At 43.0% G+C, this 16,423-nt stretch overlaps 3 protein-coding genes across 4 annotated transcripts in view; 2 read left to right on the top strand and 1 right to left on the bottom strand.

The window, feature by feature from the left end:
- Positions 1-16,423, bottom strand: part of ikzf5 (IKAROS family zinc finger 5) — a 98,334-nt gene that overhangs the window by 14,224 nt on the left and 67,687 nt on the right. The window lies entirely within an intron of this gene.
- hmx3a (H6 family homeobox 3a) lies at positions 4,894-7,880 on the top strand. The gene is made up of 2 exons (XM_029174906.3): positions 4,894-5,648; positions 6,352-7,880. Exons 1-2 carry the CDS (start codon positions 5,360-5,362, stop codon positions 6,972-6,974), a joined length of 912 nt encoding a protein of 303 aa, XP_029030739.1. The 5' UTR covers positions 4,894-5,359; the 3' UTR covers positions 6,975-7,880.
- Positions 12,989-15,166, top strand: hmx2 (H6 family homeobox 2). The gene is made up of 2 exons (XM_029174907.3): positions 12,989-13,670; positions 14,183-15,166. Exons 1-2 carry the CDS (start codon positions 13,394-13,396, stop codon positions 14,728-14,730), a joined length of 825 nt encoding a protein of 274 aa, XP_029030740.1. The 5' UTR covers positions 12,989-13,393; the 3' UTR covers positions 14,731-15,166.

The following is a 16,423-nucleotide window of genomic DNA, read 5'->3' as shown; positions in this document are numbered from 1 at the left end:
TTAATTCATCCCCTAGGACCGGATAAGTCTATCAATCTGTTAAATTGGAAAGCCATTAGGTGCCCTGGTTTATGTGTTTCATGCTGTTAACTAGAGGCTGATTGATTGTTGTTCCTTTGATGGGATATGCTGATCTAATCTCACTGTGTGCACGTTTGCAATAAATTACACAATTCATTTCCCCCATTAAAGGGAGGAAAATCACACCTCCAGGCATGCCTCCGCTCTGCAGGCAAAAGAGCAGGGAACCTATTTTATGGTGCCATTTAGCCGGCAAGCTTTCAGCAATCCCAGCCTTCTTCCTAACCCCCTCCCTCGTCCTGTACCCCTCCAAAAAATCGAAGCATAATCAAGGTGTATGTTTAGAAAATTTATTGTTATAATTTTCCCCCATAATCTCTTCCATTTTCCCGCAGCCAGGCCGACATAGATCATCATCTAAAAAGAGAAAATGGATAGCAGTTTAAAATTTATCGGTCTTTGATTCTCAATTATACGTGTTTATGACTTCATCTGTCTTCAGTGACTTCAACCTTTTCCATTATGGTGGAATATTATTTGTACGGAATCCATTAAATTCACAAGGCAGGACTCTAATGGTGGGGCTGCAGCGATTTGCAGAGGGAAAAGTTTTGAAAGGTTGGCTTTAGAAAAAGCGCGGCTGTTATGACACAAGAAATTGCTTTATTGATGGTCGGCTCTGCTGCCTGTGCATTTGGCCATTTGTTACCCGGCCCATATCTATATCTCCGGCTGACACTGATGAGAACTTTTGTGTTGCCCTCTCCAGATTACCCAGTTGTAATGACACACGCGGGCAGGCTGGGCACAATCCGACGGTCCGGGGGCAGAATATGTTGGCGGTACAAAGGGCGGCTATCGAGGCCGCGTGTCCGAGATGAATCTGCCTATAATGGAGAAAAAGGGCTACATCGCTCGTACGACTGTTTCCATCCGATCCTCACAGAGGTCATCATCTGTGCTGGGAAACAATCAAGGAAGTGACAGAGTGACAAAATGAGACAGAGAGGGGCGTCAGGTGCCGCCTAAGCGACAAGTTATCAAACTATCTCTAAAAGTATATGTCCATACACGAGGGGAATATTTCAGCCTGACTGAAGCACATTTGCCAGGAGTGCTTCCATCCTCATCTTAAATACATGTTGTTTCCTGTTTACACAGAAAGTAACAAGATTCCCTTAAGTCAAGTGGCTGCTGAAGTGTTCCAACCTGAATGACATTGAGCTCCTTCGATTGGCTGGTGCAAAGGGCCGAGTAAAAGCTAATCAGGCTGTAATTCAAGATTCGCCTGGCCACTTACAATCAATACCTGCACAATCCCAATTAAAGCTCGCCGGGTCAGCGCCGGGCCACCGATTCCTTTACAAGTTAAATGCAATACTTAAATCTAAGCAATCTTAGCGCGGCCTTCGCTGGATTAACGGCTCGTCCCACCAGAAGTGTCTGCTTAAAAGTGCAGAGAGGACACAGGGTGGACAGGTTTAGTGATAAAAGCTATTGTCTGTGTGGATGTAGCTTGACACCGAGAGCTTGTTGTCGAACAGGATTCTGTGCAAACGGTCTGTTTCAATTCCTCATACCAAGCGAAAACAGTAACGATAATGTTTCATACAGTAAGCTTGAACTAATGTTTACTTTAGTCATTGTTCTGTTTTGAAGAACAGAAATACAGCAGCTTGTTCTTCATGTGTTGTTAACACATGGTTTTCTTAAGTGTAGATTAGATAATATTTGCATAGTGTGATTTTTAAACAGTGTCCTTATCGCTTTACAGTAGTTACATTGATGTAGAGATTGTACAGTATGTAACTATATTTGATAATATATTTAGTGTTATGCAGTGGATACTATTCTGCTGATGAGACTGACAGTAGTAAAATTTGGTTCATCACCATCTGCAAAATGCTGATAGTGCAAAAATGCATCTAACTCTGAACTACTGCATGAGTGTATCAGCAGTAATGATATACAGTACAGCACGTTGCTATAAGGCATGACAGTGGGATCACTTTACTTGCTTGTGTTAGGAAGTTAACCATGGCAATGCTTGCACAGTTTTGGTTCAGCTAATGTGTGACCTTACTTGTAACACTGTACTTTACTCCTCGGTAAACGACTGGAGAACTACATTCTGTCTTATAAAACAGTATTATATTATATAGTACAAATTAGCTCCAAGTCCATGAACATTTGCATTTTTATGTTTCATTGTGGCTGTGTTGTGGGTACTTCTTCCATCACTGCTCCGAACTCACACTTCCCCTTTCAGCAGCAGCTATTTTTCTCCATTCTCCTTCCAGTTTTCTCCCCGTGAGCCTTTGCCATTGCATCCATGTCTTTTATCACAATTCTGACCCACAGAAAGGAATTCTCACAAGATATCAAAACAAAAATCTATATTTAATATGGGAGCAATTACAAAGCAAAGTTGGCTGCACAGGGCTGTTGTCACCAGAGCGCGTGTTTTTCATCAAATAGGTCATTAGACGATGATGGATGTAAACCTATAAAGTATCTAAACTGGACCTTTTAACAAACCACGAGCAACACTATCATTTCTCTAATAGAACCTGCTGACCATGTCATTCCCTCCTGCCATTTGTCATTTTTCCTTGTGAAATAATCAATATCTGGGCGCTTTGAAATAAATAATATAAAAGTCATAGTAACCTACCGGAGGAGCAACAAAGATAGACTTATGGCGCATTCAAAGGGCCTCTGTGGCTCGTAGGTAATGTCTAGTGCACGCTCCTGATCGATGCATAATATGAATTGTATAATTTAAAGTGCAGGCTACAGGATCCTAGTTTGTTTATTATTTGTTGTGTTTCATTTTATCCCCAGTTAAGCATGTTAACCCCACCGTGATGGTAGTAAAATACCGTTTTACTTTTCTTGTGCTCTTTTGTTTTCTCCGTGTGACTATTCAAGATGAAAATATAAGGGAACATGATAAGTACCCACAAGTATCACACTGGTCACTGGGTTAAAACGAGAGGAATATATCTTCCTCCACAAATATATACTGCATTTATTTATACAGTATATAGTACTAGATATATTTATTTTTATGTTTATTTATTTATTTTTATATATACCGTTTCTGCTGTACACATTTCATCAAAATAGGAATTAGGCCATAATGAGAAAAGATGAAGTAATGGGAATGTTGAAATTGTTCTTAATGAGGAGCTAGTTATGTTTATATCACTATGTAAAATATTAATGATATTCTTATGATATCTTTAGTCTCATTTCCCTTGAATATTTAATTGCATAGTAACCAATACTGGTGAATTCTTTGAAAAAGGCACAGCCACAGATCAACATTTTCCATCTACCTACTCTGACAAGGCCACGACACACCTGAGATGAGGAAGACCAGGTAAGAAAAGGCGGTAATTACACAACAGTAACATGATATCTCCAGCTGAGCGGTTCACTAAATGAATAACATGTTAATTACACGGACATGAACTTCCCAGTTGATGGGAATAAAGCACCATGCACCATGTCAGACACACGACACCTGTCACGTGTGGAAGCGTGTGTGTTAATTCAGGTGTCTAAGAAATAGATGACGGTGATGATGATCATCATCATTATGAACTGAACTGAACTGAACACCAACACGGAACAGTTTCTACAGTCTGTATTAACAGATGTATTAACTGATGAGCTCACATGCTGTTTGTGCTCAAAAAAAAAAGGAAGACTCAATATTTCACAGTCTGTAGGTATCGACACACCTTTGCCATTATTTTAACAGAATTTTGAGAAATTCTCAAACAAATGTGAGTAAAAATGTTGTGTGAAATTGCCAAGTGGCAAATTTGCTCCTTTTACTTTTGTTTTAAAAATAAAAATATTCTGAGTTTGTATTTTCTATTCGCAACTGAGCATTTTTCTAGGCAACTTATTTGCATTAGGAGCCTCGAACCTCTCCGGCGCCAACACACGTGCATTTCACACTCATGACCCACAGAGGACGCTGCCTCTCCGCTCATGCTCAGCACCAGCTTCCAACCAACGGACTGTTTTTTAACAAGTCAATTAATATCAATGAGTGAATATACATAGCGCATTTACAAAGAGTGCAATCTGAGGGATGAATTAACCAAATCGATTAGAGAGGAATAAATGAATGGTGCAATCCGCAGACTAAGTGGAAGTGGCCCTCGCTGAAAATCAATGAATTAGAAATATGAATCTAATCGCCCGTTGGTGACACTTGGAGTAGCTGCAGCCTGATCTCAGGCCTGCTTTCATTTTCTGTCTGAACAGAGGGGACAATTTTATGAAGACTGTTTATAGCGCAAGCAAAATGACAACGCACCTCACTCAGTTAATTTTATTTCGTTGAAGTAATATAAACGTAAACAACTATGGGAAAACATCACCTGATTCCACCGTTAATGTCAGTGCTTTGCAGGACAGCGGTTTCTGGCTTCATCATCTCACGTTTTTAAATAATTTCATTTCATGTTAAATGAGCATCACTTATAGCCCTTAAAAATTACTCCCGGCTTCAAATACAGACCTAAAATTTCCATTTTATTATATTTAAATTCAGCTAAAATAACGTATTTAAAACATAGCACAATTATAATTTAAAATGCATCTTGATTCGAAGCCGGATTAAAATAGTTAAAACGTATCAGTGCCAGTATAAATGCTGGGTTGTAGCTGGGATGCTATATTGAGGCGCTTGTTCTGACGTCGCTTATCCCAAGCCTTCCTTTTGGGCACTAACAGCTCTGTGTTCATTTGCTGCCTAATTGGGACTATATGAGACCAATAACAGGCGAGCGCACACAGCCTGCAGCCAGAGCGCACAGAGGGGGTTGGAGGCTCGCTCTCTCTCTCTCTCTCTCTCTCTCTCTCTCTCTCTCTCTCTCTCTCTCTCTCTCTCTCTCTCTCTCTCTCCCTCGCCGTCTCTCCCTTAATCCCATTTGCCATTGTACATGCCCAATCGCCTATACTTTCCGCATTTAACTTGGATGACATTTTTATTTCATCATTAGCATCAGACGCCAGACTGACTGACACGGTGGACACAGTTTGCGTTTTGACGGAAGAGAATGAGGCATGTTTATGATTATAAATGTTTTGTTTCACCTCCTAAAGGTTTTATTTGATCATTTTTCTAGCTTAGAGGAGCGTGTGTTTTGAAGCGCTCCCTCGGTGTGAAAGCGAGTCTTTGCGTAAAATCCCCAAGAAGAATAAAACAGGGACGAGTCAAAACCAGGATATCGACAGTCTCCAACACAGAGCTGAGTTGTTTTCTTTTATACTCCTTTCTTCCGTGGTCGTCTGCGCTCAGACCACAACCACAGCGATGCCAGAGACGACGCAAGAGACGTGCGCTTCAGCCAAGGACTCTCCTTTCTTCATTAAGAACCTGCTGAACTGTGATAGCAAACCGTCCAAACCCAAGCCGGTGCTGGCGGCCACGAAGGCGGCCGTAGAGGGAGGATTTTCCCTCTCCCAAGTCGGGGACTTCAACTTTCCGCGCTTCGACCTGCCGACGCAGAGGTTCAGTCTGCCGGCGCACTACCTGGAGCGCACGTCGGCGTGGTGGTACCCGTACACGCTCGGCTCATCCGCGCATCTACACAGAACAGAAGGTCAGTGTATTTTACGGTTGTTTCTTTTCGCACGTCACATGACCTCAGTCTGTGCCGAGCATCAGGATATGTTTTTGTCAGCGGCCGGTTCCACCTCAAAACTTGACCAGATACGTGGATTCTGTGCGTTTTGATGACATATAGTGGTTTAACGCCGCGTCTTTTATGGAGGCCTCCTCTGTAACACCACAGCAGGATAAAAGATCAGTAAAGTGACACACTGCACAAATCGGTGTAGACATAATCAAATCGTGGGATGAGGTCGACGACGCGCACCACGCTGTTGATGCTGTCTATGAACGGGCTCTGACACCGACTGTGGTTTTACCTGTGTGTTTGTGAAATTTACACACTGATAAAAACGCATCTTTTTATGCAAAATGCGGGGGTTGCTGACAGCTTGATAAGCGGGTGTCCTGCTGATTAGGTCCACTAAAAACCTAGTTTATTAAAGGGCATTTACAGACGGGATATTTTACCTTCTAACTAATTAAAAGTCGTATTTTAATATACGAAATAGATTATATTAGAAACTGTGCATGTCTAGTTGTGTCACTGGTTTATGTTTATGTAGCAGGGCATATTTTTATATAGTTTTCTCAAAGCTCACAGGCTGCCTTGTATCAACAGGCTGCAATAAAAACACAAACCGAACACAAGGCCCCTCTGTTTATGACCACATCTTCCTGTCTCTACGTTTCAGTCATCGAAAAACCAGGAGCCAGAGACTCCTCGCCAACCTCGGGCACGGACAGAGACTCTCCAGACCTGGTGCTCAAGTCCGAGCCAGACGCCAAAGACGACGACGAGGACGATGAGCACAACAACAACAAAAGCGGCGACGAGATAATCCTGGAGGAGAGCGACGCGGAGGAGGGGAAAAAGGACGAGCTGGAGGAGTGGAAGAAGAGGGAGGAGGACAAGAAGCCGTGCCGCAAGAAGAAGACGCGCACGGTCTTCTCCCGGAGCCAGGTGTTCCAGCTGGAGTCCACGTTCGACATGAAGCGCTACCTGAGCAGCTCGGAGCGCGCGGGCCTGGCGGCTTCTCTCCACCTCACGGAGACTCAGGTGAAGATATGGTTTCAGAACAGACGGAACAAGTGGAAGAGGCAACTCGCCGCGGAGCTGGAGGCCGCCAACTTGAGTCACGCGGCGGCGCAGAGGATAGTGCGGGTGCCCATCCTCTACCACGAGAACTCGGCCTCGGAGAGCGGAGGCACCGCTGCCAACGTGCCCGTGAGCCAGCCGCTGCTCACCTTCCCGCACCCCGGGGTGTACTACTCGCACCCCATCGTCACATCGGTCCCGCTGCTCAGACCGGTTTGAAAATACCCGAGGAACGAGTTGGTGTCAATTTCCAAAAAGTAAAAAAAAATAATAATAATGGAAAGAAGACAAAAAATAAATAAAAGTATTTTTGTACAACTGACAGAATGAAGAAAAAAGTCAAATAATCAGACACGTTGTCAGGCCTATGTGGCAGATACATTTGTCATATTCCATAAAGGTGCCGTAAACACATCGTCAGTTAAATCCAATTATTATTATTATAATTATTACATGACATCATCACCTCAGGAGTCTACTGTATACTGCCCGTTTCTTTTATTTTCCTAGTTTTTAACAGAATAACTGTTGTTGAATAAAACAACTGTGTGAAAATTTTGAAAAACACCTTGTTTACAAGAATTGGCGAGCTAAAGGTGCGAGTCTGCTTATCACTCTTAACACGCTTATTTGCTTTTTATTTACATTCCCAGCACTGATAACGTGCTGATGTGCAATACACTGACTGCGTGCTGTGAGTGAATGAATCCACTATGAATCGCCTATTCACGGTGAAATACTGACGAGGCTTTGTTGAAACATTTCCCCCTTTTTCTTTTTTTTTTTTGCTATTTAAAGCGCTTGACGGGGACAATCAAGAGACTCTCAACTGTAAAATATCCATGTAGCTTTCTGTTTAGTTTTTAGTGACTCTCACTCTTGTTCGCCCCACATGGACACGTCCTTCAAGCACAAGTGTGAGCTCCAATGTCTCTTAATCTTTGTGTTTTGGAACAGGAGCGCGAAAAATATCGCCTACACTGGTGTACAAAATATGTAAATGTATATATTTAACGAGGCGCGGGGAGATGAGCTGTCACTTGCGGCTTCAACTTTGTACAGTAAAAACGTTTTGATATTGTATTGCTGAACCATGTTGTGAAATAAATGAATATTCCTTACATAGCAGGGCCTCTCTCCCTTTCTGTAAACATTGGAGAATTTTACAAATTTTGAAAATATTTCCATAAGATTTTTTTTAATTAATAGAACACTTCTCCGTAGTTCATATTTAAACAGCATCGGATTTTTAGGCATCAAGAAACGTGCCCTCGTTAAATGTACAGTGAGAAGCCAAATGATTGTTTATCCGGATGACAGACACACAGTGAACCCTACACACACGTACACAAGGGGCTTGGGCAGGTGGGTTTCTGTAATCATCTTGCTGTTTCGCACTTTGAAAACGTTATTTTACATAAAAAAGTGGTTCGGTCAATTAGATGCGTAATTGCCACCATCTTGCCAAAATTACGGGTAATGTATTCGGCAGAGGACATTACTCCCGAGTATGAGCTGCTGTCTTTTGCCGTTTTTTTTCACGGTCTCACTTATGTCCTTGCGAGTGTATGTGAGTGTGTTTAGAGGTGCAGGGAAGTCTGGATATGATGATGATGGTGATGATGACTGAAGAGCCAACAGTTTCATAAGTAAATGTAATCACTGTGGCATCAGGGTCTTTATTAGAATAAAAAGCACATGGCTCCGCCTTAGTGTTTTAGTGGCTCCTCGAGCCGTTGATGTTACGGTTCATTCGTTCTTAAGCATATTTTCTAAAAATATAAATTCCTGAACTAGACTTTAAAATTTTTAGGCATTTATTTCATTCTAAAAATAAAAACGCGTTACGCCACTAATATTTAGGTTGTGTTTTGGCAAGTTGTGCCAACGTGAAACACCCATTGATAAAATACCGCCCAATTTACGTTTTGATTTGTTTATTTTAGATGCAAATACCACCAGGCAGTAACTTAATGTAGCCAATATTAACAATAATAATTGTATTAATGTTAAATAAAAACGTTCTATTAAACAGTCACAACACGACCCTACAGGTGTCACACTTCACGCATCAACATTATAATCATCTGGTAAAAAGCTCAGATACGTTAATATAACATTTTTTAGGTTTTCAAGCAAACTTCATTGCCTCGTTTATTTAGTGAAATTATAACGTGGAAACTTGGAAAAGAAATGTTGCCTTAAAGTTGAACACACTGTGTGTCTCATTGCATGAACAAACCAGCTATACTTAAAAAAGTCATTTCAAGATGTTTCTGGACCACACATCAACTGAGGTGTTTTTACAAATAGACCCATAGTATTTACTTAATAATGATAAAATACAAAAGTGCAGGTGAGCAGGTCAAAAAGAATGAGGCTATGGGCGGATTCTCGCAATAAAACAGACATCAGTAATCAGCAAATATTCATTTTAAAGATTAAATAAGATGTAAAAGTCTGTCGTTGTAAACAAATACTTCATTTTTTGAATCTGCAGAATTTATCTACATGCTGTGATCAGTTGACTCCAGGCTGCAGGATCTGCAGAGAAGTTTTAACCTACTGCTGCAGGATTCCTTGGACTAAAACACCAAAAGTGCAACAAAGCTTGGGCAATAGCTGTGTGTGTGACGGGCAGGAAGGCGCCTTTTAACGAACGATAGCATCATCATTCTGAGGACAGACTCAGGAGCCTGCGTAGGTTCAGCACGCAGGACTGCAGATCTGATTTGAACTGGCCAAACACAAGACACAAGGCAGAGGAAAGGCTTCAAATGCTGCGTTTGCGGGTAAATATAAACTATGATGCACATGGGACGTGTTTCTCAGGGCAACAAAAGGTCATTTTCTGTTTTCACCAATAAGCAAGGTATTAGAAATTAGTCAGTCAGCTATAAACTGCATGATGACCTCATCAAGAGACAAAGGGTTCATCCAAATATCGTCAGATCATCTATTGACGCATACTCAACACGGCCCCATTACTGTAAATTAATAGATTGATATGGCATTATTCCCCTGGCACATATTGATCTGTAAACGTCTGCAGCGCGTCAAGTAAGAGCAACGTTCACGCGCCGCTTCTGTTCAGCTTATGACCTTGATTTGTGCGCATAAATTGAAAAAATTACCACTCGATAATTTCCATTTGTGCGACATCTTTATGTAAAGGAGAAAGGGAGCGGGGCCAAAATCAGATAAAGTACATTTGCGGGAACGAGGGCAAACGGACGTGACCGGGGACCGCGCTCAGAGTATTGCATTAAAATGGAGAGCTGAATGGGTAATTTTAAGCCCTATCATGGTTTTAGTGCCAGTTTGGAAACACACAAGTAGCTCGGCCACCGTGCGCAACGCTAGCCACTTCTCTGCCGCAGCTGGCAACTGACTCACTCATAGTTTGGGAATAAAAGTTTGGACGCACGGGCTGCGTGCAGGGAGTAACGCGCTAATTCCGAGCACCAGCTCGACTCTGTCATAGATTAAGCGTAACGAACCATTTCTGACGGATTCATAAAACGAGGTTCTCTGAAGTCCCCGAGGGGGTCGGCAGATGGTTCCTCACCAGACGCAACTCGCGTGGATCCAGTGATATTTCAATTGAGGCAGTAGCAGAAAGATACTGAATAAAGTGGATTACATTATATTCACTCATGTACAATACCTTTAAGAGTCACATTAATAACAAACATCCTGCTCGATGGCCCCCTGAGGATCAACGGGCCAAAAGCTAATGCAGACAACACACTTAGACAAGTTCAAGCAAATCCCACGTGTGAACAACTCTTTTGACACATCTCGGAGAGGAAGTCTTGTTTTTAAACCCATCCCATTTGCTTTCCTGATTGAATGCGAGCATCAGATTTTCATCAAAGTTCTATTAAGTGAAACATAGGTTGCAGGGCACCGTCTGATTGGAACAGTTTAAATTTTAATTGTGTTTTTAATTTGACATATAGTTGCTGTGAAGAATGACACTGAAGCGCCGAGGGGCGGTCGATTTTCTTAATTTCTCCCCGAGGAATTGATGAGTCTATCAGGGCAGTAGATTGGAAAGCCATTAAAACTCAATGGTTAGGTTGTTAATTGGAACTTGATGGATAGGAGCCCTTGGATAGGCTGTACTGATCCAATCTTCCTGACTTTGTGTTTTCCAATAAATTACCCAGTTCATTTCCACACTCAGATTACATAAATTGTACACCTCCAGGGCTTGGCCGCTCTGCTTGCGTTTACAACTCTCTCGCTTTCTCTCCTCCTCTCTATCGCTCCCTCTTCATCCTTCTCTCTCTCTCTCTCCCTGACACACACACACACACACACACACACACACACACACACACACACACACACACACACACACACACACACACACACACACACACACACACACACACACACACACACACACCCTCTGAAAAAATAGCAGGCCCTGCTTTCTTGAATGAAAATCGAAACATAATCAACGTTTATACTTAGAAAATTTATTGATATCATTTTCTCTGGTAATTTCCTTATTCTAGACTTGGACACGCCATATATCATAATACACACGTGTAAAGGGTCTTTGTTTAATATTTATCGAAGCTTGATTCCCAGATCAAAGCACCTCATAACTTCATCTGTCTTTCTCAGACCTTTCTCTCCTGCTAAAGATCTTGTTCGCTTATAGCGGCGGGGCGGCCATACACCACCTTTCATTGTGATAGAGCACGGAGTTAGGCGCGCCCCCCGTTCGTTTGGGCCTCGGTCGCGCACGGGAGCATGGGTAAAGGGGATGAGCATTTCCATAGTGATCGGCCGGGAGCTACATTTCCTGGCTTGCGAACGCCAACTCCGACGCGAAAGCGCGTGTAATTCATATTGTATTCCACAGCACAACAGCAGCCTGTTATGTCCACTATCGCTATAATGAACCGATCTCACTTTGCAAAAGTCGTCTAAAAGTGATCAGGGCAGCTCCGCCGACAAAAAGGTCTTTGTTGGAGAAGAGCGGCATATAAAATAAACCCATTTAACTGTCATTGCAGATTTCACGCCGTATGTATAACCACCATAAATCCAGCACGCGCCCCGACTGCCCTCATATATTTACCCCCCTTCAGGAACACCTCCCCTGCGTAAGCGTTTTGTTAAGCTCATTTAGCAGCTGCCAGCCCCGCCGCAAGTCGACGGTATTTACGCACGGATCCAGATGCTTCGGTCTGGCTGCCCGATGACGACAGACTCGACTGTCATCATCGACAACACGACCACCTTCATCACCGTAGCCAGCGTCTTCCCCTTCCGCGGTCTGCGTTAACGCAGCCTATTTGTAATGTGTCTGGGGCTCCGGCACAAAGCAGCAAACGGGATAATATGGCCGAACCGCCGACTCAAGCCCTGCAGCTGTCTCGCAGCCAGCCACACACACACACACACACACACACACACACACACACACACACACACACACACACACACACACACACACACACACACACACACACACACACACACACACACACACACAGTCAAAGCACGGCTGGTGAAGGAGGGAGGAAGTGCGCCCCCCTCCTCTCGCACTCTCACGCGCACAGAGACGTGCGCGGAGCGAGCCCCCACCACCTCCAATCAATTACTCAATCAATTAGCCGGCCTCCACTCCATGCACGGTCATCGCGAGGCAGATTAGCTCAGTAATGATCAAATTAATTCTTAATCGCAGATAATGGACGCGGAATGAGTTTATTATTTTCAGGAAAAATGAGTTGGGCCTCTGTATTAGTTCCAAGGCTGTACGCGTGTCACCATCAGCCGGACAATTTAGCATTCACAAAAGGAAAAAAATAAATAAATAAACGACTTATTAGTGGTTGCATGAGGTCATCTCCAGTTGACTGAGCCCTTTTCCTGGTTACAGCACAAGTCTGCATATTAATGCAGCTGGTGCTAAAACATCTGAAGTATTAAAAATTTTTTTGTAAAAGTAAAAGCAAAAACGTGTAATTTCTTAAAGAATATTTGACAATGTATTTTTTAAAAATTGATCAGGAAGATTAAATTTAATCAAAAACTAATTTGCATCTGAAGGAATTAAAACATCCCAACGTTTTTTTCCGCACACACGTACAATCCCACAATGAAGAATTATTTTGCATCCCATTGTGCATCCTTCATTGTGCAGTAGGTTTATAATTCAATTGAAATGCCCCTTTCCGAATATGCTAAAGGCATTAGCCTATACCGTCCTAAGTGTATCCACATGCAGGGATGAGCACTGTTGATCTTCCTCAACTCCCTCGCTTTCCTCATCCCATCTCAAAACCTTGACGGGAATTTGAAATTTCCGGGCTCGTGCTGGAAGCTGCCATTGGCCCAGGAGGCTCTTACCTACATGCAAATGAAGCAACGCAAGCTTGCTGCCTCTGATCCAGAGCGTGAGGAGGAGGATCAGGAATACACTCATGTTCCCCGAGCTCCAGAAAAAACACCTCCAACTCCTTCAATGTTATACCTGCACAATTAAACGGGCTACAAAAAGAGGACAAAGGAGGCAGTCTAATTTTTACGCACCAGTCCTATAGAAAGCAATAACGGAATACAAAAGGGACAGACAGATTCAGTCAATACTTCAATACTGTTATGAAGCGAGAATGAGTAGCGCAGAAGACAGCGGGAACAAGTGCTCGTCGGGCCCGATTTCCAGCTTTACCATTCAGTCGATTTTGGGCACGCAGTCCGATGCGCCGCGCTCCGGGACCAAGGAGCTCTCCAAGGGGCCGCCGCCGCCGCCGCCGCGGAGGCGCTCGCTGTCGGTGTCCTCGGAGGAGGAGTGCAGCGGCGGGGAGGACTCAGCGGACTGCTTCTGCTCCGACACGGGTCACAGCGAGCCATGCAGCCAGCACCAAGCTCACGGCTTCTCGTGTTTAGGTAAGCCCATATTATTAGTAGTAGAATTGGAATTATTATTTCATCGCAACCTATGCAAAGTTATATACATTTTTTATAATTGCTGGCAAATTTTAAAACGTAGATGTATTTGTTAGAATCCACCCGCTTATGTTTCTGTTACTTCAGCTCACATTTTATTACTGTGACACATCCCTTGTTTGTTATGTGCAGCACAGTCATGAGAGCAAATTTAATTGCGCCTACTAATTGATGAAACATGTTTCCAAAATGGCTGCACTACACGTCGTCGATTGAGCGTTAAATAGAGCGAGATTTAATTAATAGTTTACAGCACACCGAGCATACTCATACTAAACTGTTTATTTAAAAAGTCGCACGCTTTCAGCTGCCGAATTACCAAGCCAGAGTTCACACTTGACAACACTGAAACGATGCGAAATTATTTTTTATCATTCAGCTGTTTATAAAGCCAGACAGCGATAAACACCGGCTGCCTCTGATAATCACCGACCCCGTCTCTCGTCCCGCAGGTCCCGCAAAAGGACTACTGCCCGGAAGCGAAGGGCTCGCGCGGCGGCCGCACCTGCCGCAACCTCTGCTGCAGGATTACAAAGAGGAGCAGGAGAGGCCGTGCCATCAAATGTCACCCCTGTCGGAGGAGAGACAGTCGGACGGTGCCGACAAGCAGGGCAACTCGGCCAAGAAGAAGACGCGCACGGTTTTCTCCCGGAGCCAGGTGTACCAGCTGGAGTCCACGTTCGACATGAAGCGCTACCTGAGCAGCTCGGAGCGGGCCTGCTTGGCGTCCAGCCTGCAGCTGACGGAGACTCAGGTCAAGACGTGGTTTCAGAACAGGAGGAACAAATGGAAACGGCAACTGTCGGCCGAACTGGAGGCGGCCAACATGGCCCACGCCTCCGCACAGACACTAGTGGGAATGCCGCTGGTTTTCAGAGATAACTCCTTGTTGCGAGTTCCGGTTCCCCGGTCCATCGCCTTTCCGACGCCCCTGTACTACCCGGGGAGCAACCTGCCAGCGCTACCTTTATACAACCTGTACAACAAAATAGAGTATTGACTGACTCTAGTGTATGATAACCGCTCAAGTCCACGTAAAACGCATTAAAAACAATACAAACCTTCTTATAAGTGTCTCCACATAACCCTTGTATAATAATTGTATCTATTTGTTGAGGGAATTTTTAATATGCAGCAACTTTGTGTTTCACAAGAAAGCAATCAAGCTTCCCTATATGTATAAAATACACCGTGTGTATAATTAATTATAATAATTTTGTACTTTTATTTTCTTCTCTTCGTTCTTCTCTGATAACGCGGGAGTTTAGCCTTCACATCCCATTCAAGAAAAATAGATGCCACATCTATAAGCATCAATGCAGTGCTGACAGGAAAAACCACAAATCTTCCATTTCAAGACAAATATCATTGTTTCTATTGTAATTTAAATCTTCAGTAATAACATACACATTCAATAAATTTTCTATTTCAGTGAATCTTGGACTTGGTTTTATTTTATGTGTTACGTGTTTTTATTTTAATAATTTGTAAAGTATGTGCATTTAAAAATTTTATATCAGACCAAAAAACCCTACAATAACTGCAAACAAGGCTTAAGATTGTTCACACAAACATGACAGCAGTCCACAAACCCATTATATAGTCTGTGATCATTCTTATGCTTATGGCTGAAGTAGTCTGGTCTGGAATAAATGGTAAATAATTAATGTTATAGAAATTAAGTAGTTTTAAACTAAGAACAGCTGTGATGTCATCATGGCTAAAGAAAAAACTAAGACATGGGTGTAATTAAAAGGCAGTTTACAGGGACTTTGGCTCACATGTCTCATCTTCTACGTCATATTATCACATCAGTATTAGGTTGCAAGTGAGAAAAAAGCATTTGCAGAGCCAGAGTGAATACTGTATGAAATGCAGGTTTCCTTCTGCCGTCCTCAAAGTGTAGCTTTCATATTCATGTGTTACCTGAGCATAACAGCTTACATACAGAATAAAATATAAAAAGGTGTTTAAATTGAATCATCATTACACGGTCTTTTAGATTTGTTTAAGTTTCAAAACACTGCAGGTCTGGGCTTTAAATCATGAGGTGGATGAAGGTGAGGCTGTCTTAAGGTAACTAAGGAGCAGATAATGGGTGGAGGAGAGAGGAACACTATCACAAGCCAATCATGCCTTTGGGCGGGATCTTCTATTTGAAGTCTGCCTCTTATGGCTCTCAAGCATCAGGACTTGTAATGGGAATCCTAATAAAGAGGCGTTCTGTCAAAGTTCAAGACTCCTGCCGTCATTAATCGAAGCTCCCCTCATTTCTCCGTCTGCGTAATGAATTACTGTATCAGTTACATTTTGCATTCTGGACACCCGGTGCAGCATGTCCGGCCAATTCAGAGGCTAGTTCGGATTTTCCAAGAGGTCCATCATGTTAAACGAACTCCCACAGCGAAAGTTCAACTGACTATAACAATTCAATGTGAAAAATACTAAACACAAGCCTGAGTAGAATCGCACACACACACACACACACACACGCACACACACACAAATGTCCAACGGTTGATGGGGAGCAATAAAACCGTGTCATTCACCAGCTTTCCTTGGGTGTCACATCATGTACAAGGGACCCCCACCACCCGCTACCCATCCCACACTACCCATCTCTGACTGCGTGCTAATGGCTACATTACCTAGCAGAATCATGACTAGCCAGGCTCTGCTGCCCTGCAGATTAT

The sequence above is a fragment of the Betta splendens genome, chromosome 15 (assembly GCF_900634795.4).
Source record: "Betta splendens chromosome 15, fBetSpl5.4, whole genome shotgun sequence".
Taxonomy (NCBI): Eukaryota; Metazoa; Chordata; class Actinopteri; order Anabantiformes; family Osphronemidae; genus Betta; species Betta splendens.
Note: the sequence above shows the minus strand (reverse complement) of the source record. Positions and strands in the feature narration are given on the sequence as shown.

What these genes read in the sequence shown, in the direction of transcription:
- hmx3a (XM_029174906.3), top strand. Translation starts at nt 5,360, where the DNA reads ATGCCAGAGACGACGCAAGAGACGTGCGCTTCAGCCAAGGACTCTCCT. An exon ending in GCATCTACACAGAACAGAAG is followed by an intron (nt 5,649 to 6,351) that starts GTCAGTGTATTT and finishes TCTACGTTTCAG; the next exon opens with TCATCGAAAAACCAGGAGCC.
- hmx2 (XM_029174907.3), top strand. Translation starts at nt 13,394, where the DNA reads ATGAGTAGCGCAGAAGACAGCGGGAACAAGTGCTCGTCGGGCCCGATT. An exon ending in TCACGGCTTCTCGTGTTTAG is followed by an intron (nt 13,671 to 14,182) that starts GTAAGCCCATAT and finishes CTCGTCCCGCAG; the next exon opens with GTCCCGCAAAAGGACTACTG.